This window comes from Xenopus tropicalis, chromosome 1 (genome assembly GCF_000004195.4).
Source record: "Xenopus tropicalis strain Nigerian chromosome 1, UCB_Xtro_10.0, whole genome shotgun sequence".
Taxonomy (NCBI): domain Eukaryota; kingdom Metazoa; phylum Chordata; class Amphibia; order Anura; family Pipidae; genus Xenopus; species Xenopus tropicalis.
In genome coordinates this window covers 88,628,742-88,654,720 of record NC_030677.2, presented here as the reverse complement: position 1 = coordinate 88,654,720, position 25,979 = coordinate 88,628,742, and the positions used below count along the sequence as shown (strand labels likewise).

The 25,979-nt window shown below is 40.4% G+C and overlaps 1 protein-coding gene across 1 annotated transcript in view; it reads right to left on the bottom strand.

Moving 5' to 3' along the window:
* Window positions 1-15,601: 15,601 nt before the first annotated feature.
* The window catches only part of ccng2 (cyclin G2), a 28,615-nt gene continuing 18,237 nt past the window's right edge, over window positions 15,602-25,979 (bottom strand). Inside the window, exon 8 of the mRNA XM_031899950.1 lies at window positions 15,602-17,145. Coding sequence (XP_031755810.1) covers window positions 17,130-17,145 — 16 coding nt within the window. The 3' untranslated portion in view covers window positions 15,602-17,129. The remainder of the gene's footprint in view (window positions 17,146-25,979) is intronic.

Sequence of the window (25,979 nt, the reverse complement as noted above, 5' to 3'; positions counted from 1 at the left end):
TAGACTTGCGATGTTTAAATTTAAACTGCTGCCATTCTTTAAATATTAATACTAAGGTCCCCAAACTTTGCAGAGCTAGTCACTGGGTAACTGCCGTTCCAGGTTAGAAAAAGTGGGCGGAGCCACCAATCAGATCAGATTTCATTCAGTGACTTCACATTTCTCAACCCAACATGAAGTTTGTTCGCAAACTTACCTTTCTAGTTTGTATATATAATTGCTATTAGAAGTAGTGTTTGCCAGTCATTTTCTACCCTGGTGGCTCTGGCATTTGAAACACAAGACAGACCTGTCTTGCTGGAGGAGACTGACCTTAATTTTGTTTAAAAAAGTAACAACCAGGAGTTCAGTAAATGCTGCTTTCAATAGCAATTACATTTAAAACAACCTTTAAAGCACCAAAATCTTTCAATAAATTCACATTGGAAAGCTCCTTGGAATTATGTTTTCTTTTAATAGTCAAAGGGATTCTGGGAACAAATTCCTCAAGGCTCTTAGAAAAATCCCATTTACATGGGTTTGGTCTATAGGTTAAAGCTTACCCACTAGGTTTTTAAAGCAAAAGCCAGGATAATAGCTGATCAGATTCCCAACTACAGATCGGTTTCACAATTCTTGGGGCTCATCATTGTAGTGCAGGATTTTCTGATCAGGTTAGGTAGAGCCAGGAGTGGGTATTCTCAAAAAAGTTAACAGGGTTGAGGAGACTGCCTCATATGTATGCAAATAAGTCAAAGGGATTCTGGGAACTAATTCCTTAAGGCTCTTAGAAAAATCCCATTTACATGGGTTTATTCTATAGGCTAAAGCTTACCCACTGGGGTTTTAAAGTTTTCTGAGCAGCTCTGTCTAAGCTGATCAGAAAACCCTGCACTACACTGATACAACAATATTTTCTTGATAAATCATCCCCTAGGTCTGTGTGAGAATCTCGTATATCAGCAGAAAAAAGCTGTGTCTTTGTGCTAACAACCAAGTTGCTGAGTGTTTAATGTAGAATTTGATAAGGATAAGCTGTCTCTCCCTTAAAGTCTTCAGTACAGTGGAGGATTCGAGCTGCACCTCTAAAGGGACAGTAGAATGAAAGTAAAACACTCTATCCTGTGTATGCATTCTGTGTATCACTGGTCTGTTTCTGTAATTATGGCTCTACAGTCTCAGGGATCGCACCACAACATAAATGTACTTTTGTTAAAAAACAAAAATGTTCAACTGCTCTTCCGAGCCCTCCCCTCCTTCTCTGCTCTTCCCTAATATCTCTTTTCACCCCCTGGTTAGATTATCTCTATACATAAGTGAAATAAAACTGTCACGGCATAAATACAGAAAAAGACAAATACACAATGTTTCAGAAATAAGTAATTTTTATTCTTTATATGACAGCAAATAATCACTGGACACTGAAACATATATAACTGAAACACTTTATGCTGTGAATGTTGAATAAAAATAAAGTTTTAAAAATGCATGTATCTGGTGGCTTCCTGTTACTGGGAAAAATAACAAAAGTTCTGTATAATTAGGGATGCACCAAATCCACTTTTTTGGATTCGGCCTAACCCCCAAACCCTTCATAAAGGATTCGGGAGAATACCAAACTGAATCTGAATCCTAATTAGCATTAGAATTTTCAACTTCCAAAAAATCACGTGATTTTTAGGATTCGGATTCGGTTAGGCTAGAGGCATGGATTGGGCTGAATCAGAATCCTGCTGAAAAAGGGCAAATCTTGGCCGAATCTAGAACCGAATCCTGGATTCAGTACATCCCTATGTATAATACAATGCTTTTAGTTCTTACACCGGAAAACAAAAGGAGTCAAATGCAATAAGTGGCTTTCTACAGGACTATAGAATGAAAACATGTGTTAATCGGTTACACTGATTGTTTCAGTTTTTTACCTACAGGGAGAGACTAAAGATGGCCATACACAGGGAGATTTAAGCTGCTGATTTGGGCCCTTCAAATCAATTTAGCAGCTTATCTGTCGGTGTATGGGGCCCTCAGATGGTCCTACCTAACCGATATCTGGCTGAAAATGCCATTGGCTCTTTGATGTGGCCTTCACCCCAATAGCCTGTATCCCCATTGTTGTAATCCAATCATTTGGCCCAAGCTCCTAAAGCTTGCTATGCATTATAAGATCAGCTTGATTGGCAAGGTCATCAAGCGAGCAGATATTTGTCAATTTGCCCACCAAAGCTAGGCAATATTGGATCACACAATGATACGGATATAGGGCATTGGGTGAGCATGAGCCCATGAGGTCCTTGATTAAATGGGAAAATCAAACCTACCTGATCTGGCCAATTTTCAGCCAGCACTCAGGTTGAAGCTGTGTCTCTCAGTGCAGCTGTAGAGAGCTGTGGAAAAGAGCCAACGCTCTGTGTGACTGCAGGCTAAGGGGTATATTTATCATGCTGTGTTACAAGTGGAGTAAAGCATTACCGGTGATGTTGCCCAGGACAACCAATCAGCAATTAGATTTCAACAGTTAGAAAACCAAAGCAAAGCATGTGATTGGCTGCTATGAGCAACATCACCAGTAATGTTTTACACAGCATGATAAATATTAGGGATGCACTGAACCCACTTTTTTGGATTCAGCCCCGAACCCACCCTGGCAGATTAGACTGAATACCGAACCGAATCCTAATTAGAATATGCTAATTAGGATGTGAAAGGGTTAAAAATCACCATGCACGCGGCAAAAATTGTTCCCCCTAATATTTAACCCTTCCGAATGCTAATTAGCATACGCTAATTTATGCTAATTAGGATTTGGTTCAGCCGGGACCATGGATTCTGCCAAAATACTTCAAAAAATGGCGGGATTCGGTGCATACCTTATATACCCCTAAGTGTCTCTGCAGTTTCCTACACAGAGCTCTAGGATGCTAAACATTGAGGGGAGTTCCATAGACAGATCAACCTTTCACATCTGGTCTACACTAGGGATGCACCGAATCCACTTTTTTGGGTTCTACCAAACCCCCGAATCCACCCTGAAGGATTCTGCCGAATCCCAAACCGAATCCAAATCCTATTGAAGCCTATTTACTAAAGCTACAGAAAACATTGGAAACATATGTAGAGCAGGGCTAGGGTATTACAGATAGCAAGCCTTTGCCTACAGCTTGTTTAATTATTGTAATATATGGTAAACACTTTTTACCCGATTGCCCCATAGACAGTACCCCAAACATAGTTCCCCCAAAGACAGTACCCCCATAGACCGTGCCCCCAATTTCCCCACAGACAGTGCCCCTGATTGCCCCATAGACAATACCCCCCATACACAGTGCCCCCATAGACCTTGCCCCCATAGAAAGTGCCCCCAATTGTCCCCATAGAAAGTGTCCCCAATTGCCCCATAGACAGTATCCCCCATATACAGTGACCCCATATACAGTACCCCCATGTACAGTACCCCCCATACACAGTGCCCCCAATTTCCCCATAAAAAATACCCCCTATACACAGTGCCCCTATAGATCTTGCCCCCCATAGAAAGGGCCCCCAATTGTCCCCATAGACAGTATCCCCCATACACAGTGCCCCCATAGACAGTACCCCCAATACACAGTACCCCCATAGACAGTACCCCAATATACATTGCCCCCATAGACAGTACCCCCCATACACCGTGCCCCCAATTGCCCCAAAGACAGTAGCCCCAATTGCCCCATAGACAATACCCCCCATACACAGTGCCCCCATAGATCTTGTCCCCCATAGAAAGGGCCCCCAATTGTCCCCATAGACAATGCCCCTATTGCCCCTATTGCCCCATAGACAGTACCCCCCATACACAGTGCCCCCACAGACAGTACCCCCCAGCATCCTCCCCAACATCCTTTAGCTCCCCCCAGCATCCTCCCCCACCCCTCCCGCTCACATGCCCCCATCTCGCTGCTGCAGCTACTCTTGTTTTAGGTTGCGCCCTGTGCGTGCTGATGTAATAAAATTACCCAGTGACCACCAAAGAACCAAGGGTCTGTAACTTTTTAAAGGGGTGCTTAGAAACTGTATCACGGCTGGGCCCCCTTCGATTGTCTGGGCCCCCTGATGGCAGCCATGGAGGCGTGGTGGAAAGCTCCGTGACTCAGGACTCAGGACTGCGAAAGGTAAGCTCAGCTCTAACCCCAGCCCCCACTAACATGCTCACCTAGGATTCTTATTTGGTTCGGCTCACAGCAAGGATTCGGCCTTGTCAGCTAATACTCATTCTCTGCTACAAAATATGTAGTAGGATCACTTTATCAGTTTTCTGCGATCAGATATATTTTGTCAATTTCAAGAACCAATTAAAATTCATTGACAATGAACAAATCATGGCTCATGTTATTAGTTTTTTCATCCTCTCCTTTTACCAATCCACAGCATGAATTTATTTTCCAATTAAAAGTTTTCTTCCAAATATAATGTGATCTACATATATAAACACATCTATAGCCACCATTTTAGGTACAGCTAGTGCTGCATTCTCAAGAGCTCTAGCATATTTTCCACATCAGTGTTGAAATATGGCATCTTCTAAGGTGAGATCACATGATTCATGTTTTTGTCTCAATTTTATTGTGCATAATAACTGATTTATAGCTGATAAATATAAGAAAGCAGGAGGATTTTTTATGCCCAATACATCAACATAAAGCACTTAGAACCTGGTAACTCATTGGTACTGTAGTTCAAACATGGTTGGACTGGGCCACCCACTGACCCCTGTCGGCGCTCCCTGCCTGCAGGTGTCCCTCCCCTGTCACATTTCATTTACGTGCGATCAGGGGAGGATGTCGGGCAGTGGCCGGGGCCACTGTTGGGAGGTTTAGGGGGCATGGCCCCCTGCGGAATATGCGGCCGGCGGCTGTACCTTGGGGGGTGCGGGGCCCCTGGGGGGGCACCTGTCATTGGGCTATAATGTCTGCTTAATGCTTGGAGTTTTAGTTCACACAGAAAACAACTAGGGAGTGTATTAGTGTGTGCTTGTTTGCTCCATGGATATCCAGACTATAGCTTTTAGCCCTCTCAATCTCCAGTTTTGTTGAACTATAGCATCCACTGGCATACACATTGCAGCATGCACATTGCAGCATGCACATTGCAGCATGCAATGACAGCTAAATGCCTGTAGTTATAATTGCACCACATTTGGTGGATCTTGAAAGCTTTACAAAATCTGTAAGGTCACCCCTGCACCAAGTATAAAAATAATAGTAAACATTTATTACAGGTCTTCTTTTGCCCAGCAATCCCAGGTATATTCTACTTCTAGAAACAGCTCTATTGTTTAAGCTAAACATTTTCTAAACCAGTGGGCAAACCACTAGCAGAGAAAACACTGAACCTGCCCTGGGATAAACAAATTTCAGCTCTTATTACTGCACATGTTCAAGCTGAATGACATATTCTTATCCACATTGAATTCTCCTTGCCCTTTACCTTCTTAGGAAAGGTTGTAGGTGGGATTCTGGGAGCTATAATTTAAAGGGATAGTTTATCTATAAATTAATTGTCAATATAATGATGATATTCTGAGAATTTGCAATTGGTCTTCTTTTTTTCTGGTTTTTGAATCATTAAGCATTTTCTGCAGTGGCTCTCCAGTTTGGAAATTCAGCAGCTATCAAATAGTCTGTAACCAGGCAGTGAAACGAGAGACTGGGATTTCAGTAGAAAAGGGCCTATACAGAAATATAGTGAAAGTAATAGAAAGTTACAGCTACAATAGCATTGGAGCTTCATAGTGCAATAGTTCCTTGGCTGCGAGGTTCGGTGACCACATTTGAAAGGTGGAAAGAGGCAGGAGAGGAAGGCAAGTCATTTAAAATCAATAAAAAAAAAAATACAGATAAAGACCAATTTAAAACTTGCTAATAACAGGCCATCAGCATTCTTTCTTTCATGCACTCCCATCCACTACTTACAAAGGCACATTCTTAACTTTACATTACTCTTTCTAAAGCCTAAATTAACTTAACGTATGATTTAGACATTGATATTCAGTAAAGAAAGTAAAGTAAATAAAATTTGCAATTGGTCTTTATTTTATTGTATTTCAGAATCTCAGTTACTTAGCTTTTTGTTTTAGCAACTCTCCAATTTGGTATTTCAGCAGCTAAATGGTTTCTATGATATTATTTACCCTAACAACCACGTAGTGGTTTAAATAAATGAATGAATTTTGAATATAAGAGAGCATTAATAGGAAGCTAAGCAATAGCAAGTAACCAATAAAATTGTAGCCTCTCAGAGACATAGTTTCTGGATTTCAGGAGTCAGTGACCCCCTGTTTAAAAACTGCAAAGAGTTGGAAGAAGAAGGAAAATAATTCAAAAAAACTATAAGAAATAAATAATGGAGACCAAATGAAAAGTTGCTCAGAAATACTAAAAGTAAAAACCCCATTTGAAAGCTGCAGTGATGCAGAAGAGGAATGCAAATAATTCCACATCTATAAAAAATAATGAAGACCAATTGTAAATGTGCTAGTAATAGGATCTTCTAAAACATGCTAAAACTTAAAGGAAAACTATACCTCATATAAAAGATCTTATATAACCCTCCTAGGTAACCCTAAATAGAAAATTGACTATATATAGTATATATATATATATAATCCAGTTTGGTAGGATATATTTTAGGCTTAATAAGATATAAACTATCTGTTGGCTAACTATTTATTCTGGGGGTATATATAACGGTTATAAACAGTTATAAATAGTGTTGGGCGAATCTGACCTGTTTTGCTGAAAATTTGCCAATAGTTGTTTTTTTCTTGCACCAATTTTCAAACTATGCAACATTTTTTTAACTATATATTATAGTCTATGGGCATTATTTTGCTTTCAGGATATTTTACTCATCTCTAGTTGTAAATACAGTTGTAGCATTTGCACTAGTTATTTCTTAACACAGACTCTTGCATATAGCTTTTAAGATAACGCATTGACAATTAAGGAATTAAACACTTCTTCTATAACTATGTTCTTCTTATTTTTTTAAGGAGATCTAGTTAATAATATAAAGAGATTGTTTGAGTTAAGGCTGACCATATCGGAAATTGCAAGACGATTTGATATCAGTCGAAAAATGGTCTATAGACTGATAGATAGAAATGGGATTTCATGGCAGAAATTCACCAGCATTAGTGATGTTAGCTTAAAAGAATTGATATTAAAAAGTGTCATATACATGCAGGTGAAGTTTTTATAAAAGGTCACTTAAGGGCACATGGAATATATGTCACTTAAGGGCACATGGAATATATGTTCAAAGACATCGGCTGATATCAATACTTCATGAAGTTGATCCCGAAGGCATTGCAGTGAGAAAAAGACCAGCCATCTCAAGGAGAGTGTATTATTCACCCTGCCCCAATTACATCTGGCACTTGGATGGATTGCATAAACTGATCAGGTGGAAGCTTGGGATCCATGGAGCGATAGATGGCTTTAGTAGGCTTATTGTATTTCTTGCATGTTCCACCAATAACAAATCAGATACAGTTTGTTCTTTGTTTCAAAACTCAGTAGAGGTGCATGGATGGCCCATACATGTTAGAACCGATCTTGGAGGTGAAAATCAGAAAGTGTGGCAAGTTATGATAGATCATCATAGAACATCTGTAATAAGGGGAAGCTCCGTCCACAATGAAAGGATTGAGCGCTTGTGGAGAGACATAAACAGATTAATTAGTTCCACGTTCAGATCAATTTTTTACCACTTGGAAAATATCTGCTTGCTTGATCCCCTAAATGATACAGATTTATTCTGCTTGCATTGGGTTTTTAAAAAGTTTATCAATAATATGTTGGCTGAGCACATAAAATCTCATAGCGCTTGTGGAGAGACATAAACAGATTAATTAGTTCCACGTTCAGATCAATTTTTTACCACTTGGAAAATATCTGCTTGCTTGATCCCCTAAATGATACAGATTTATTCTGCTTGCATTGGGTTTTTAAAAAGTTTATCAATAATATGTTGGCTGAGCACATAAAATCTCATAACAGTGTTTCAACAGAGTCAAACTATACTCCATTACAGCTGCATGAACTAAACATCCATCCAAGAGACCTGCACTTACACAACACTTCAGAGGAAGAAAACAATATGGAAGAAGTATACCTGACTCAGGTTGAGGTACCAGAATTAATACACCCCCTGAGCTTTTAGAGCAGTTAACTGCTGAGGTACCACAGGATTCGGTAAACCTCAACAACTGTTGAACAACTTTATGAAAAAGCTGTGAATATTGTGGGCCAATTTATTGCTGAAAGCAAATGAACAACGAACAGATATAGGCTTGATGTTTTGAATAATTAATTTTCTGCCATGGACAGTTGCCCATGCAAACCAGCAGGACTATGTCTTCGAGCAAATACATATTTTGTTGAATTATTATCTTGCATGTAATGGGTCACCTACAAGTGATAAATATATATAATTTAAAGTATATAAAGCATTCAAGAAATATTGTTTTTATCAGAATTTACTATTTTCTAAAAAAAAACCAAATACATAACTCTCTGCAAAATAATACATTACTGCATGCAATATCTAAGCACACTGGAGCTCATTTATCAACATTGGGCAGTAACCCATAGCAACCAACCAGTGTTTAGCCTTTTAGGCAGCTGCAGGTTGTTACAATGAATATAACAATTTGATTGGTTGCCATGGGTAACTGCCCATGGGCAATTTGTCCAGTGTTGATGAATGAGCCCCACAAGCATGTAAAGCAAATTTCAATGGGGGCATCAAAATGTTAGGCACACCCCAGTGAAATAAATTGCATCTTATTTATACAGTGGCTTGCAAAAGTATTTGGCCCCCTTGAACTTTTCCCCATTTTGTCACATTACAGCCACAAACATGAATCAATTTTATTGGAATTCCACGTGAAAGACCAATACAAAGTGTACACGTGAAAAGTGGAACGGAAATCATACATGATTCCAAACATTTTTTACAAATAAATAACTGCAAAGTGGGGTGTGCATAATTATTCAGCCCCCTTTGGTCTGAGTGCAGTCAGTTTCTCATAGACATTGCCTGATGAGTGCTAATGACTAAATAGAGTGCACCTGTGTGTAATCTAATGTCAGTACAAATACAGCTTCTCTGTGATGGCCTCAGAGGTTGTCTAAGAGAATATTGGGAGCAACAACACCATGAAGTCCAAAGAACACACCAGACAGGTCAGGGATAAAGATATTGAGAAATTTAAAGCAGGCTTAGGCTACAAAAAGATTTCCAAAAGCCTTGAACATCCCACGGAGCACTGTTCAAGCAATCATTCAGACATGGAAGGAGTATAGCACAACTGTAAACAAGGCCGTCCACCAAAACTCACAGGCCGAACAAGGAGAGCGCTGATCAGAAATGCAGCCAAGAGGCCCATGGTGACTCCGGACAAGCTGCAGAGATCTACAGCTCAGGTGGGGGAATCTGTCCATAGGACAACTATTAGTCGTGCACTGCACAAAGTTGGCCTTTATGGAAGAGTGACAAGAAGAAAGCCATTGTTAACAGAAAACCATAAGAAGTCCCGTTTGCAGTTTGCCACAAGCCATGTGGGGGACACAGCAAACATGTGGAAGAAGGTGCTCTGGTCAGATGGGACCAAAATGGAACTTTTTGGCCAAAATGCAAAACGCTATGTGTGGCGGAAAACTAACACTGCACATCACTCTGAACACACCATCCCCACTGTCAAATATGGTGGTGGCAGCATCATGCTCTGGGGGTGCTTCTCTTCAGCAGGGACAGGGAAGCTGGTCAGAGTTGATGGGAAGATGGATGGAGCCAAATACAGGGAAATCTTGGAAGAAAACCTCTTGGAGTCTGCAAAAGACTTGAGACTGGGGCGGAGGTTCACCTTCCAGCAGGACAACGACCCTAAACATAAAGCCAGGGCAACAATGGAATAGTTTAAAACAAAACATATCCATGTGTTAGAATGGCCCAGTCAAAGTCCAGATCTAAATCCAATCGAGAATCTGTGGCAAGATCTGAAAACTGCTGTTCACAAACGCTGTCCATCTAATCTGACTGAGCTGGAGCTGTTTTGCAAAGAAGAATGGGCAAGGATTTCAGTCTCTAGATGTGCAAAGCTGGTAGAGACATACCCTAAAAGACTGGCAGCTGTAATTGCAGCAAAAGGTGGTTCTACAAAGTATTGACTCAGGGGGCTGAATAATTACGCACACCCCACTTTGCAGTTATTTATTTGTAAAAAATGTTTGGAATCATGTATGATTTTCGTTCCACTTTTCACGTGTACACCACTTTGTAATGGTCTTTCACGTGGAATTCCAATAAAATTGATTCATGTTTGTGGCTGTAATGTGACAAAATGTGGAAAAGGGGGCCGAATACATTTGCAAGCCACTGTATTTCTCCAGGCAGCCCTAAAGCAGATTCTTGTTGGATGTGCAGTAGAGTAAACCCAATGAATTGCACTTCAAATGTCCTTTAAATAACCTGACAGCCCAATAAAGTCAGGCCTGCTTTAAGGTACCAGTGGACCCTTGGCAGAGATTGCATTGTATACCCCCCACAGTCAAGATTCTAGATTGAAAAACTTTAATAGGGTGCAGAGTGTTAGTGCAGCCCTGCACAACCAGTTTCCCATAAGTCACTATGTAAAGATGAATGTTGGGCAATACACCTGAAGTAGGATATATAGATTTTAGCATAGCACATTACCCCTATATAAGTCCCTATATAAAGGGGAATGTGGTACAGCATATTTATGGGCTAATGTATTAAAAGCGGCAGTCATTTATTTAAATTAAGTTTTAAACATGCCCCTTGCTTAAAGGCACCCCCCATTAATTGGCACTAGTGATAAGAGAATCTGTCCCATTTTGCGTCGTCACAAAATTGGTGAAATGGCTAAAATGCGCGCATTCAAAAAAAATTGTTGTGCATGTCATTTATTTGACACGACAATTTTTTGGCAAACAGGTCAAAATGTTTTTTGATGCGCTGATATTTTTTGTTACATTGCAAATTTTTATGCAGTGAATTTTGATGCCCGTTCCACAGAAAAATTCACGAAATTCAGAAATTCTCCCCAAATCCACGCCTGCCAAATAATTTTGACCATCACTAATTGGCACTTCCCAATCACTAGGGGATGTCAAAATGGTGGGGAACCCCCAGGGTTTGTAATCTCTTACCTGATAACCTGGCCCAGTGCTCGATAAAACTGCACCAGTCCTGAGTACCTGTGAGTGACTGATTCTCTTGCTTCTGTCTTTGTGCCACTTGCTATGGCTTTTTCAATCTACTGAGCATGCATTGGCCAGGGGATTGTGAAGAAGGAAGGAGACCCCGGGCCAGTGCAGTTTTGTGCTATCAGGAGCACTGCCCCTTCAGGTAAGTCATTAAATAACTGGGGAGTGATCAGTTACTGATGGTAATGATGTATAATCGCTATAAAGCAATGCAAATGATGATTCCCTTAAGAATCGCTACATAAAGCTCAATCTTTGCAGTAATGTGGTAGTTGCATATACCAACCACATCCCTGCTCAATATAATTAACTTTCCTTTCTATATCAAATACATAATTTGCATTGCTTTATAGAGATTATACATAACTACCAGCAATAACATGAGTATTTTACAATCTAAGGTCCCTATAACTTTTTATACTATGTTTAGTTGATTATGGTCAGGTGTTTGAAGGATATCATGATACCCTTTAGAGACCTTTGGACTGTAGTGGTCCATTTATAGATTTGTTAATTCTCCTACAGCAGTGCTGTACAACTGGCGGCCCGCGAGCCAAATGCGGCCCACGACCCCCCTCTGTGTGGCCCCCACCTGTCTGGATGCTTTGATGGTTTACCTTTGTGTAAGATTTAAATGGAATCAGTACTGTGATTAACTGGCCCCCTGCATGGGGGCCAGATTCAGGCTGTAACCCTCCTGTATTGTTTAATAATATAATCCCCTGTGTTGTACACACTTTTTAATCCCTGCATTGTTAACCCCTGCAGTGTTCACACCTCAGGCTCAGGCTGTAATCACCCACATTATTCACCTGTTCACACCTCAGACATTGTATGTTCTGCCTGGCCTCTGTCTGTGTGTATAGCACACAGAGGCAGCATAGGGTAGGCAGAGTATGGGCCATAGGCAGCATAGGGCAGGGAGGGTATGGCACATGCAGGCAGGGCAGGCAGAGTAAGGCACACACAGGCAGCGTAGGGCAGGCAGAGTATGGCACACACAGGCAGCATAGGGCAGGCAGAAGTATGGCACACACAGGCAGCTAAGGGCAGGCAGAGTATGGCACACACAGGCAGCTAAGGGCAGGCAGAGTATGGGCACACACAGGCAGCATGGGGCAGGTAGAGTATGGCGCACACACACACAGGCAGGGTAGGCCAGGCAGAGTATGGCACACACAGGCAGGGTAGGGCAGGCAGAGTATGGCACACACAGGCAGCTATGGGCAGGCAGAGTATGGCACACACAGGCAGCTAAGGGCAGGAATAGTATGGCACACATAGGCAGCATGGGGCAGGTAGAGTATGGCAATCCACACTCACCAGCACACCCTGGCCTTTCCACTCTGTTCCACCTGGTGCACAGTATTTAGAGAGACGTCGGCACTCTCCACCACGATCCAAATAGCACAAAATACCGGCACAACAGGATTTGTTTTAGCGGGATAAACCCTGCTGATTTTAATAGTAGCAAACCATGTAACGTTTCGGGGGCACGCCCCTTTGTCTGATGAAGGGGCGTGCCTCCGAAACGTTACATGGTTTGCTACTATTAAAATCAGCAGGGTTTATCCCGCAGGTAGAGTATGGCACACACACAGGCAGGGTAGGGCAGGCAGAGTATGGCACACACAGGCAGCATAGGACAGGCAGAGTATGGAACACACTGGCAACATAGGGCAGGCAGAATATGGCACACACAGACAGCATGGGGCAGGTAGAGTATGGCGCACACACACAGGCAGGGTAGGGCAGGCAGAGTATGGCACACACAGGCAGGGTAGAGCAGGCAGAGTATAGCAAACAGAGGCAGCTAAGGGCAGGCAGAGTATGGCACACACAGGCAGCATAGGGCAGGTAGAGTATGGCACACACAGATAGCATAGGGCAGGCAGAGTATGGCAAACACAGGCAGCTAAGGGCAGGCAGAATATGGAACACACTGGCAGCATAGGGCAGGCAGAGTATGGCACACACAGATAGCATAGGGCAGGCAGAGTGCTGCCTGTCTGTACCTTACTCTGCCTGCCCTTAGTTGCATGTGTGTGCCTTACTCTGCCTGCCCTATGCTGCCTGTGTGTGCCATACTCTGCCTGCCCTATGCTGCCTGTGTGTGCCATACTCTGCCTGCCCTATACATAGTTACATAGGGTTGAAAAAAACCCAGAGTCCATCAAGTTCAACCCATCCAAGTAAACCCAGCACACACAACCCACACCTACCAATCTATACACTCACATACATAAACTATATATACAACCATAGTATCTGTAGTGCAGTAGGTTTCTTTAACTATGATTTGTATGATTTACAATTTATACATGCTTTAATATGTGTATATATATATATATATATATATATATATATATATATATATATATATATATATATATATATGGTTTAGTTAGTAAGTTTAATCAAGCAATTCTAGAGATAAAGGGAGTTCAGTGTCCTTGTACATACATTGTTGGGTAACAATACCTGTGTTTATTATGTAACAATAAACAATGACTATAGACTGTTTACCCAGCAAATACAACAAGCGGACAGCAGGCAGACAATGCCCAATTTATTTAAATAAGAACTTGATGTAGAGGTATAAAGTTTGGTATCTGATCAGACACAATGGCTGACCATTTGTTAAACAATATTGTTCAAGTCAATAGTTGGGCTTGGGGGTTTTTCTTAAGAACTTTTGGCATAAAAGAACGGCCTCTGCCTTGGGTCAGGAGCTTCGCCTAGGACTCCTGAATGAGTGCCAGGATATTGGATCATGTAGAACCGCAAAAAGCAAATGGCACTCAGGGCTTAGAGGAAAAATTCCTTTTTAAAAAAGATTTTATTTGCGAAACAATGCAATGCAATGGTTGCATTGTTTCGCAAATAAAATCTTTTTTAAAAAGGAATTTTTCCTCTAAGCCCTGAGTGCCATTTGCTTTTTGCGGTTCTACTGGATGCTGGGAGGGTGCCGATCCCTCTGGCAATGTGCACCGGGCGTTCTGATTAGGAGAGCTAGGGTGTGCGGAATAAGCCTCTGTTGTGAGGATATTGGATCATCACATGGTTATCGGGAACCTGAAGGTCTTGCACCAAGGGTTGAGGGGCTCCCCGAGTTTGCTGGATTAATGCTGAATCTTTGTAACCACAAAACCGTACGAAGCTAAGTAAATGTTTTAAATTCTATTACTATGTGTGTGTGTAAGTTATTGCTCATTTAATAGTTTTCATCAGAAGGTTTAATCATTGATCCTGTTATTAATATAAATAATATTGATAAAGGTTAACCCCCTTTATTACAGTATCACAATAGCCTTGGATATTCTGATTGTTGAAGAACTTATCCAGGCCCCTCTTAAAGGCATTAACCGAATCTGCCATTACCACATCTCTAGGAAGGGCATTCCACAACCTCACTGCCCTCACCGTGAAAAACCACCTACGCTGCTTCAAATGGAAGCTCCGTTCCTCTAATCTAAAGGGGTGACCTCTGGTGCGTTGATTGTTTTTATGGGAAAAAAGAACATCCCCCATCTGCCTATAATCCCCTCTAATGTACTTGTACAGAGTAATCACAGCCTGTTAGGGAGGGAGCCTGTGGGAGGTGAACCTGGCAGGGGTTTATTCTGGGAGTTTGTTAGTAGTTGGAAATAGCCATTAAACAGTTCCTAAGGTGTGTAATTATGTGCTGGGGTTGCTGTGTTATCTACAGGGGAGGAGGAGGCATATGGATTTACGGGTGTGTCTTAATATGATATAATATAATTCTTTCACATATGAATGATGGTTGATATCCCTGCAGTAAGGACCACGCATTTGGGTTTTTGCTACACTACCACCATTGTGATAAAATGGGTGTGGTTTAAAAAGGGGGAATGGTCAAAACTGTCCATTAGCGGCCCTCCACCATGTATGCGAGAGAAATTCCGGCCCACGGTACCGCAGAAGTTGGGCAGCACTGTCCTACAGCATTTTCTGTGTATTGAGACACCAATTTTCCAATAGTAATCTGTTTTTATCTACCATATTAGGGTGGAATCACAACAACTCTGGTAACATACCCCTTTGGCATAACCCACAGTATCCTCATTTTCCAAGGAAATTAGTCCACCTTAATAGACAACCTGAAAGACACATTTAACTTACCCAGTACTATGTTTTTCAGGTTCCTTCAGCTTTGGGAACCCCTCAGAGCCCAATTAGGCCACACTCAAATTGATACTTCACCACGGTGAATAGAGGTGCTAGCCTTCATCACAACCTATCCAAACCAGTATTCCAATCTTACATCACAACCTATCCAAACCAGTATTCCAATCTTACACTTTACTGAACAGGAATAAGATATTGCGTAACTGTTTAGGGTAATTAAATATAAACACAACAGTGTATTTATTGCAGTGCAAGAAAATATGAGAAAACAACAGTTTATCGCAGTGCAAGCAAATATGAAAAACAGTCATATTCTTGCAGTTTAGAAACAACAAAAACTGCCTGTGGCACACACTAAACATTAAAGGGGAACTATCAGGAATTTTTAACACAGAGCATAAGGACAATGGTCCACAAGGAGTTCAATTGCTAGCGATAAATCTCTGCTTCTGTGGGCGACTAATCTCCAAATGTGAATCGCCTGTAGTAAAACCCACGTGATACTTCAGTCTGCTAAAGTCAACTGAAGTTTCTTCTTGGGGCAACTTATAGCAACATCGGAAGACCAACACTTGGTTTTACCACCTGTGATTCATTTTACTGCCGTTGGGAAAGCATTTAAAGGACATTAGTTGCCTACAGAAGCAGAGATTTATCGCTGGTGATTAAACTCCTTGTGGACCATTGCCCTTAATAGTTTCTGTAAAAAGAAATAATTTATTAAATATGATGTTTTTTAATTTTGTATTGTTGTGAAGAAAATGGATGACGATCACTGAATTCATAGCTTTCTGCAATGTTCCTTCCTCACTCCTGGCAGGCTGACAAAATCATTATTGCCGACTCTAATACTAATGCTTGTACTAACAAATTCTGTCTCGTTTTTCATCCATGCTTTGCAGATTATCCATGTGAAGTCATAAGTAAGAGCTGTATGTCTTTTTAACATTGTTTAAAGCAGAGTGAAGATAAGACAACAGTGTGCAGTAAACAGTATTCCTATTTTTACATTCTCATGCACACTCGCAAGAGAGTTTTTTGAGTAACCAGCCTCACCACTTTGCCCTTTGCAATGTTTATAACACATACAGCACTCACTTATGACTTCACAAGGAAACTCCACAAGGAATGGATGAAAAGAGAGACTGGGACAAGCACTCCCACTATTGGTGGAGTAACCTGGAGAAACAATGATTTTGGCAGACTGCCAGAAGTAAGGGAAAAAAGGCTGCTCTGGATACAGTTATCTTCATTTATTATCTTTATGATGCTACAGAATTAAAAAACATTTCTTTTTACATAAACTATTTTTTATCTATTAAGAATTCATTATAGTTCCCCTTTAAATAAACAGAAAACATGCAACCAAAGATAATTTTTTCAACAGTTTTCATGAATGGTATGCAATTGCTTGATAGGCTACAGACCAATGTCTGTACTTTAAATTTTAATTACACAGTGCTAAATACTTCCCCATTCATAAGAGCAGTTAATAAGAAATAAGAATTATTATCTTTGGTTGTTTTGGTATTGACAAACAACTGAAGCTCATTGTTGCATGTGTGTGCAATTGGATAGACATGCTCATCATGAATGAATTATATTCGTGGCCTAGGAGAAAATCCTAGACCAGGTATATTGCCACTTCCCGTCGTAAATGCAAGGACGTGGCTGGGTTTCAGTTCTTTAATAAATGCAACCTCTTCGTCTGAAAGTTGGTTCCAATCTAGGATTTCAAAACAGGTTCCATCTAGGAAAAAAACAAATCAGATAATATAAACAAACCTGTTATCCAACACACAGAAAAAAGAAAGAAAGGGAGAGAGAAGGAGAGAGAGAGAGAGAGAGAGAGAGAACATGTAACTTCTTTAATGTTTTTAATCAATTATAGTCCCCAAAAATATAGTAAAGCTAATGCTTCCTCTAAAACTATTGCAGCTAATTGACATATCCACTTGTGATTGCTGCAATTATTACATTTGGTAAAGGTCAGCTTTCAACCTAGTTACATATTTAAACATAGATTTATGTGTAAATAGTAAGTAACTTTGGTGCATATTTATTAATTACGGGCTAGGTTTAGTAATTGTAATAAGTCTCCTTGAAAGAATACAATTTTTGTATCATCAAAAGATAGATACAGTTCTACAATGTACCCCTGCCATCTACAACCTGTATACAATCATTTAAACCAGTGCTGTCCAACTTCTGTTGTACCGAGGGCCGGAATTTTTCCGACCTACGTGGTGGAGGGCCGATAATGGAAGCCAGTTTTGACCACTCCCCTTTTTGAAACCGCACCCACTTGAAACCACACCCATGTTATCACATGACCATACCCATATTAATGGTTGTAGTACAGCAAAAACCTGCCATACTCTGCCTGCCCTACCCTGCCTGTGTGCCATACTCTGCCTGCCCTACCCTGCCTTTGTGTGTGCCATACTCTGCCTTCCCTACCCTGCCTGTGTGTGCCATACTCTGCCTGCCCTACCCTGCCTGCGTGCCATACTTTCACTGTGTGTGCCATTCTTGGATGGTTTGTGCCATACTTGGCCTGTGTGTGCCATACTCTGCCTGCCCTACCCTGCCTGTGTGTGCCATACTCTGCCTTCCCTATCCTGCCTGCGTGTGCCATACTTTCACTGTGTGTGCCATTCTTGGCTGGTTTGTGCCAAACTTGGCCTCTGTGTGTCCTACTCTGCCTGCCCTACTCTGCCTGTGTGTGCCATACTCTGCCTTCCCTACCCTGCCTGCGTGTGCCATACTTTCACTGTGTGTGCCATTCTTGGCTGGTTTGTGCCAAAATTTGCCTGTGTGTGCCATACTCTGCCTGCCCTTCTCTGCCTGTGTGTGCCATACTCTGCCTGCCCTACCCTGCCTGTGTGTGCCATACTCTGCTTGCCCTATGCTGCCTGTGTGTATGGCACACACAGGCAGCCTACAGTGACACAATGCTGGCACTGCTCCTACAGTCTGCACAATAACTATATATTAAAAAACTTTTTAATTGCAGTACCACCTCAGTATATGGGATTATTTGTGGGTTTCTACTGCTCCTGAGGTGTGAACAGGGGAACAATGGGGGTGATTACAGCCTGAGCCTGAGGTGTGAACACTGCAGGGGGTGAACAATGCAGAGATTAAAAGGTGTGAACAACACAGGGGATTATATATTTAAACAATACAGCCTGATTACAACCTGAATCTGAGGTGAGAACCATGCAGGGGGGGCAGTTAATCACAGTACTGATACCATTTAAAGCTTACACAAAGGTAAGCCATCAAAGCAGCCAGACAGGTGGGGGGCCACACAGAGGGGGGTCGCGGGCCGCATGCGGCCCGCGGGCCGCCAGTTGGACAGCACTGATTTAAACCATTTGCTTTGACATAAGTTTAGAAAGCACATTTTCATGTATCCCTTTATTAAAAGATTGCGTAAACAGATATTTTTAAAACCCCGCTGTCCAATTGTCTACATCATAAAAAACAAAGAATTTTGTTATATCTGTCCTTAATAAAACAATACTAATTACTAATAAAGACATTCTCTACAATACAGTCTTGAATGTGGGGTTAAAGGACAAGGAAAGTCAAATTCTATTAAGCACACTATTAAATAGTACTACTATTGCTGTGTAAAAACGCTATATTCCTGGCTTGCCTAATGAAAGATTTACAGAGATACCAATGGGAACATACCCCCATATGATCAGTCATTTAAAAAAATCAACACATTTACATCCTTTATGTGGGATAATGCTACAAAAAAGTATGCTCACCCCAGAAAGCCATATATTTTTGGAAAGTACACTTTCCCCCGAATCTAAAATGGGTACCCATGTCTTTCTACTCCAAAGTACCAAGCCGCAAAGCTTTCCTAAGTTTGCAGATTTTTATGACATTTCAGAAAATCGCCTAAAAATGTTGCAGTTTGCCGCATTTATCCCTCACAATTTCTTGCTTACAATGGCAAATCACCCCAAATAGGAACACCTAAGGTCTATTGAACAGTTTGATGCCCAATATGCATAAATATACCAAAGTCTGTGGTATGTACTGACCCCAAAATGAAAATAGCGCATATGGATTTCTCACCTGCAAACCCAGCTTTTGCATACAGTGCCCCCTGTCAGTGTATTATGTGCTGTAACACCCCCTAACTATACAGAGACCCCCCAGAAAACCATATATTTTTGGAAAGTACATATTCTGATGAATTCAAAATAGGTAAAGTTTTTTTCGTACACCAAAGTTACACCTGGTAAAGCTATGCTAAAAACAGATCAGGAATACTAATACTGGGATAAAAATGCAATAAAACCACAAAAATTGTGCAAATCAGCGAAACAACAAAATAAGTCACACGACAGTGTAATTAGTGGTCAGAATATCTGATCCAATAGTCACGCTGTCAAAATAAACAGTTTTTATGGAAAATAAACTAAAAACAAGCAGTAAAATGGAAAAAAAAAATACAAAAAAAGTTTGTGGTATACATGTGTGTACATATGTAAAAGTAGTGTGACAGTGTGTAAGTGTGTATATGAGTGTATATAAGTGTATATTAGTGTGCAAAATAAAAAAAAAAGTGCTAAATTGTGTGCTGTATGTTGGTATAAATGTGTGTGAGTTTAAGTGTGTAAATACAACAAAATAAAAACACACTTATCTGTCCAGAAGATCCAGATCGCATGGCTGGCCATCCTGCTGCAGTCCCGGTGAGTGGGGGGGGAGTGGGGGGCGGAAACAGGAACTAGGAAGTGGGCGCAAGCAGCAGACACGATGCGATCGCGTCTGTTGCTTGGGGGGGGCCCTGCGACGATCGCTTCGCAGGGCCGACATGACAGCCCCCCTGGCTCGTTGCCCAGAGGGCTGTTATCACTAAAAACTCTTTATCTGCCAAAAGACGTACACCGTTGGCAGGGAAAGGGTTGTGCTGTCTGGCCCTGGAAGTTATAGGGTTCTGGAATGACCAAGCGGATCAGGGGATCCATTCCAGCAGTCCAGCTCACGGACACCTCTCTGTGTTAGGATTCCCAGAGGGGCTGGAGGTGCTTCCTGCCACTGCAAAAAGCAGAGGGAGCCCAGACTTGAGAAAGCTACCAAGAGACTGAGGATCTAAGGAGCTGAAAGGAAAGCCAGGAGGCGGAGCTAATTCCCCAGAAGCGTTGTGAGTACAGGGGTGACCCCAACATTTGTGTTTTCTTACTGGTAGTCCACAAGGGACCCAGGTTAGTGAGGGAACTAATCTATTAGATTTACTTTTATGATTTGTTTTGTATGCTGAAATGGGCACCCCTGTGTAAATAAACTACCTTAAAGCTAAGATTGTCTCTCTCCTGGATCCCGCTAGTTTACAGTATGAATTATATTGATAGTTTGTGGATGAAAGTAATACAAAATGTATTATACTAATAAGATATCTTAAAGGGCATGTCAACCCCAAAAATAATTTTTTGCGTAATAAAAGAAAACATAATTCTAAGCAATTTTCCAATATGAAATAATTTTAAAAAAAATTTTAACAGTCAGAGCCACCAGGGCAGAAAATTGAAAAGGACAGGCAAACACTGCTTCTAATAGCAATTATATATACAAATAACTCAAAAATCATTACAAATTTGTAATAAATTTATATTGCAAAGCTGCTTAGAATTCGGTTTTCTTTAATTAGGCTAAAAATTATATTTTGCGTTGCCTTGTCCTTTAAAAAGATACTGATTATATCATTTTAGAGTTTTCTAAAGCATTTGATACTAATATAGTAACTTTGGTTGAAAAAAACCCCATTAAATTGTTTATTATATGGCCTCCTTATTATAATATTATACATACAGTGGCTTGCAAAAGTATTCGGCCCCTTGAACTTTTCCACATTTTGACATTACAGCCACAAACATGAATCAATTTTATTGGAATTCCACGTGAAAGACCAATACAAAGTGGTGTACACGTGAGAAGTGGAACAGAAATCATACATGATTCCAAACATTTTTTACAAATAAATAACTGCAAAGTGGGGTGTGCGTAATTATTCAGTCCCCTTTGGTCTGAGTGCAGTCAGTTGCCCATAGACATTGCCCGATGAGTGCTAATGACTAAATAGAGTGCACCTGTGTGTAATCTAATGTCAGTACAAATACAGCTGCTCTGTGATGGCCTCAGAGGTTGTCAAAGAGAATATTGGGAGCAACAACACCATGAAGTCCAAAGAATACACCAGACAGGTCAGGGATAAAGTTATTGAGAAATTTAAAGCAGGCTTAGGCTACAAAAAGATTTCCAAGTTTGCCTATGGAAGAGTGGCAAGAAGAAAGCCATTGTTAACAGAAAACCATAAGAAGTCCCGTTTGCAGTTGGCCTCAAGCCATGTGGGGGACACAGTAAACATGTGGAAGAAGGTGCTCTGGTCAGATGAGACCAAAATGGAACTTTTTGGCCAAAATGCAAAACGCTATGTGTGGCGGAAAACTAACACTGCACATCACTCTGAACACACCATCCCCACTGTCAAATATGGTGGTGGCAGCATCATGCTCTGGGGGTGCTTCTCTTCAGCAGGGACAGGGAAGCTGGTCAGAGTTGATGGGAAGATGGATGGAGCCAAATACAGGGCAATCTTGGAAGAAAACCTCTTGGAGTCTGCAAAAGACTTGAGACTGGGGCGGAGGTTCACCTTCCAGCAGGACAACGACCCTAAACATAAAGCCAGGGCAACAATGGAATGGTTTAAAACAAAACATATCCATGTGTTAGAATGGCCCAGTCAAAGTCCAGATCTAAATCCAATCGAGAATCTGTGGCAAGATCTGAAAACTGCTGTTCACAAACGCTGTCCATCTAATCTGACTGAGCTGGAGCTGTTTGGCAAAGAAGAATGGGCAAGGATTTCAGTCTCTAGATGTGCAAAGCTGGTAGAGACATACCCTAAAAGACTGGCAGCTGTAATTGCAGCAAAAGGTGGTTCTACAAAGTATTGACTCAGGGGGCTGAATAATTACGCACACCCCACTTTGTAGTTATTTATTTGTAAAAAATGTTTGGAATAATGTATGATTTTCGTTCCACTTCTCACGTGTACACCACTTTGTATTGGTCTTTCACATGGAATTTCAATAAAATTGATTCATGTTTGTGGCTGTAATGTGACAAAATGTGGAAAAGTTCAAGGGGGCGAATACTTTTGCAAGCCACTGTATATGGTTATCATATCTCACCTTCTCCCTGATTGGCTGATGCTACGGTTGTCACTTTTTCCACATAGGGTGGACAGAAGCAGATCAGTCTTGTCTCCACTGGTGTAGATTTGCCAGTGAAAAAAAACTAGATGTGTACCGGTAGCCTTAAAGTGGTCATACACGGTATGATCTGCTCGTTTGGCCAGGTCGCCAAACAAGCTTTTCTTCTTCTGATAGGCCCACCATTATGAGGGCAATATTGGGCTTAATTCCATCATTTGGTTTACAACAGGTATATGGGCTGTTGGACAAAGGACTGCATCAACAGGCCATCCAACAGGAAGATCAAACCTGATCCATCAACACCTGGCAGTTCTTCAGCCAGATATAGATCGGATACCTGTTAATCCTCATGGAAGCCTTCTTCAACTGAGTTGGCAGAAGATAGCTTCTATTTTATTCAAGTGCCTTCCAATCATTAGTATTCTGTGTCTGTATATAAAATAGGGCTAGTTTTGTTTTTCACACGATAGTTTTACAAAAATGATTTTAAAATGCAAATAATCAGGCTCCTCTTTTGAAACATCTGAGAATAAAACTACAGTATATAAAAAGAGTCTTGATAGTGAGACTATGCTATGAGAAAATATTGCACATTGTTCCCAGGAAAAATTGAAGTTGCCTTCTAGACTATAGTAGTTCCCTCTTCTCACCCTTCTATGACTGCAGCAGCATCCACTCATTTTTACCAAGAGTCAGACAAGAGCAGGTAATCTCACATAAAAGCATAATACCTTTCAGAGAAAACTTAATTGAACAATAACCTACTGTATAAAACACTGCTGTCTCCAAATGGCAACATACAAATGTACATTGTCTAAAGATGCATAACTGTTACCCTCCAACATCCTTTAAAAGGTAATTGGAGTTCAGAAGCAGAACCACAGGTTCAGAACCTATGGTAAAAAGTATTAATTCATAACCACAAACATATCTGTAAAATTATTTATTTATTTGTTACAATTGCCGTAGCAAAAACACAGAATAGTCTCTGATATACAAAATAAATTACTATCTACATGCCTTTAAACAAAAACTACATACAGGTAAAAAAAAAATAATTTTTTTCACATGCGTTTTTTGGTTTTTATATTTATTCCTGTACATTTTCTCATTTACATTTTTTCTGTACAGTTTTAATTTTGATACAAAATAAAAATTGTACAAACGCTACTACTCCATACTCAATATTACAGCACCATTCACAACGTTTCCAGGTCACCCACCTTTACATGAACAGTCAGTCAATTTTAGCTGTTTAATGTTGTTCTCATTTAGTACCAACATTTAAAAGAAAATGGTTTATTTCACAACCTAACAAATCGCAAAAAAACTTTACGCTAACAACCTAAACCTTTCATCACTTTCAACACTATATTTCAATAAGTCAAAATCTTAAGAGCAGTGCAATGAAATAAGCAAGCAAATATTTGGCAATTAGATGTTAAAGTGATACTGACACAAAAAACTATGTTTCAAAATACTAATGTAGATAAGAAGTTACCTACAGGTTGTGTTGTTTATTTTTCACTGACCGGTTTGCTTTGAGTAATTGTTACATAAAATTCCTAAACCTGACTGTTTTGACAACCTGATTGTCCCTTCTCAACCTCTCAATTATAGCTTCTAATGCTAATGGGCTACTGCTGCACAAATATGGCAGCCCCTCATAGAGGAACTTAAAGTGATACTGACACCAAAAAAATTCTTATAAAAATATGAACCTACTTCCAAACGTAGCTATAAGTCATGTTGACTGTTTTTCACTAAAAGTCCTGTTTTTCTACATAAATCTTACAGATCCTGAACCCGACAGTCTGGCAGCCCGACTGTAGCCTCTCAATCTGTCAAAAGGACTAGGTCATAAACTGGGAGGATTCAGCTTGCCATTTGCTTCAAAGATTTCCCCCTCCCTCCCTCCTTGCATTGTGAACTAGATAGCAGGCAGGCTTGACCTTTCCTTTGCCTGCCTACTTCAAAGGGCTTCCCCCTTCTCTGCACAAAGAATTTAAATAGCAGGCCAGTTTAAGCTTTCCCGTGCCTGCCAGCTGAGCTTGTCACACACTGGCTAAAAGCAGAAGGGGCATTGCAGGTTTGTGATTGGGCATATTTATTCACTTGGGAAGCATTTAAATTAAAACCCATAAAAGGGGAACAAACATGGCTGCTCCATGGGTCTGTAATTCATGCTACAAAAATTATGAAGCGAAACAGCTTTGCAGATTTAGTTTATAAAGGAATTTAAAGCTGATACAAATTAAAACACAACAGCAGGTGTAAAAAAAATTATAAAGTGGCTGTCAGTATCACTTTAAAGCACAGGGCAAATACTTTTAAGTCAAAATGATAAAGCTCAGGCAAAGACAATGTTATGATATATTAAAAAAAAAAATTAAAAAACTAATTTCTGGTGTTAGTATCTGAAAGGGTAGTTTGTAAATAAGCATTAGTACATAAGGTTCACAATGGGCATCTTCTCTATTAGTAGACAAACACCCAACATCACTCATGCTGCCTCCCACTGACTTTAAAAGGAACCACCTGACAATGCTAGAACAAGCGAATACAAGATACAAGTGAACAAGATACAGAATATGCCTTGTATGCCTTAAGCAAAATGGTCACTTTGCTTCTGGGTTTGTAAGGGTATTCATAAAGCCAAAGTATAAATGGTAATTAAACATAGCATTTTTTGAAACAAGAACTTAAAGAAGAACTAAAGTCAAAATAAAGAATATAGCTAGAAATGTTTAGCTATGTATTTTGAGCCCTTATACCAGCCCAAAGTCCCCAAAGTTCTATAGAAATAAGGAACCATGCCTGCCTGCAGAACCTCTGCACAAATACTATGTTCCTTCTCAGACATGCCAATTTGCATATGCAAAGTGACTGACACGAAGTTCAAAGTTTGTGCTCTCACTATTATACAATTATTATATATAATGTCAGAGAAAGTTGTTTGTAGAAGGATAGAATTCAGAATGTGTTTTGGTTAGAAAAAGGCACAATTATCTTCTGAACTGATATTTTGGGGGATGGAGATATGGTAATATTTGGGAGTCTGTTGTAAACAAGTTATGTATAAATACTAAGCTAAAGCTTGTTTTTATTGATATCCTGTAATAAAATGTGTATATTAGGGCAGCACTAGTTCATATGTACCCATATCCATGACACACCTGTGTTTCTATGCCAATGGGATCATTCTTAGGTTCCACCTAGTTCTCTATGGAGGTTGAAGAAAAAACTTACATACACAAGAGCATTGACCAATGAGAATGCTAATTAGATTCCCAGGACCATATCAGCCATTTTGATATTATTTTACATATAGAGATAATTA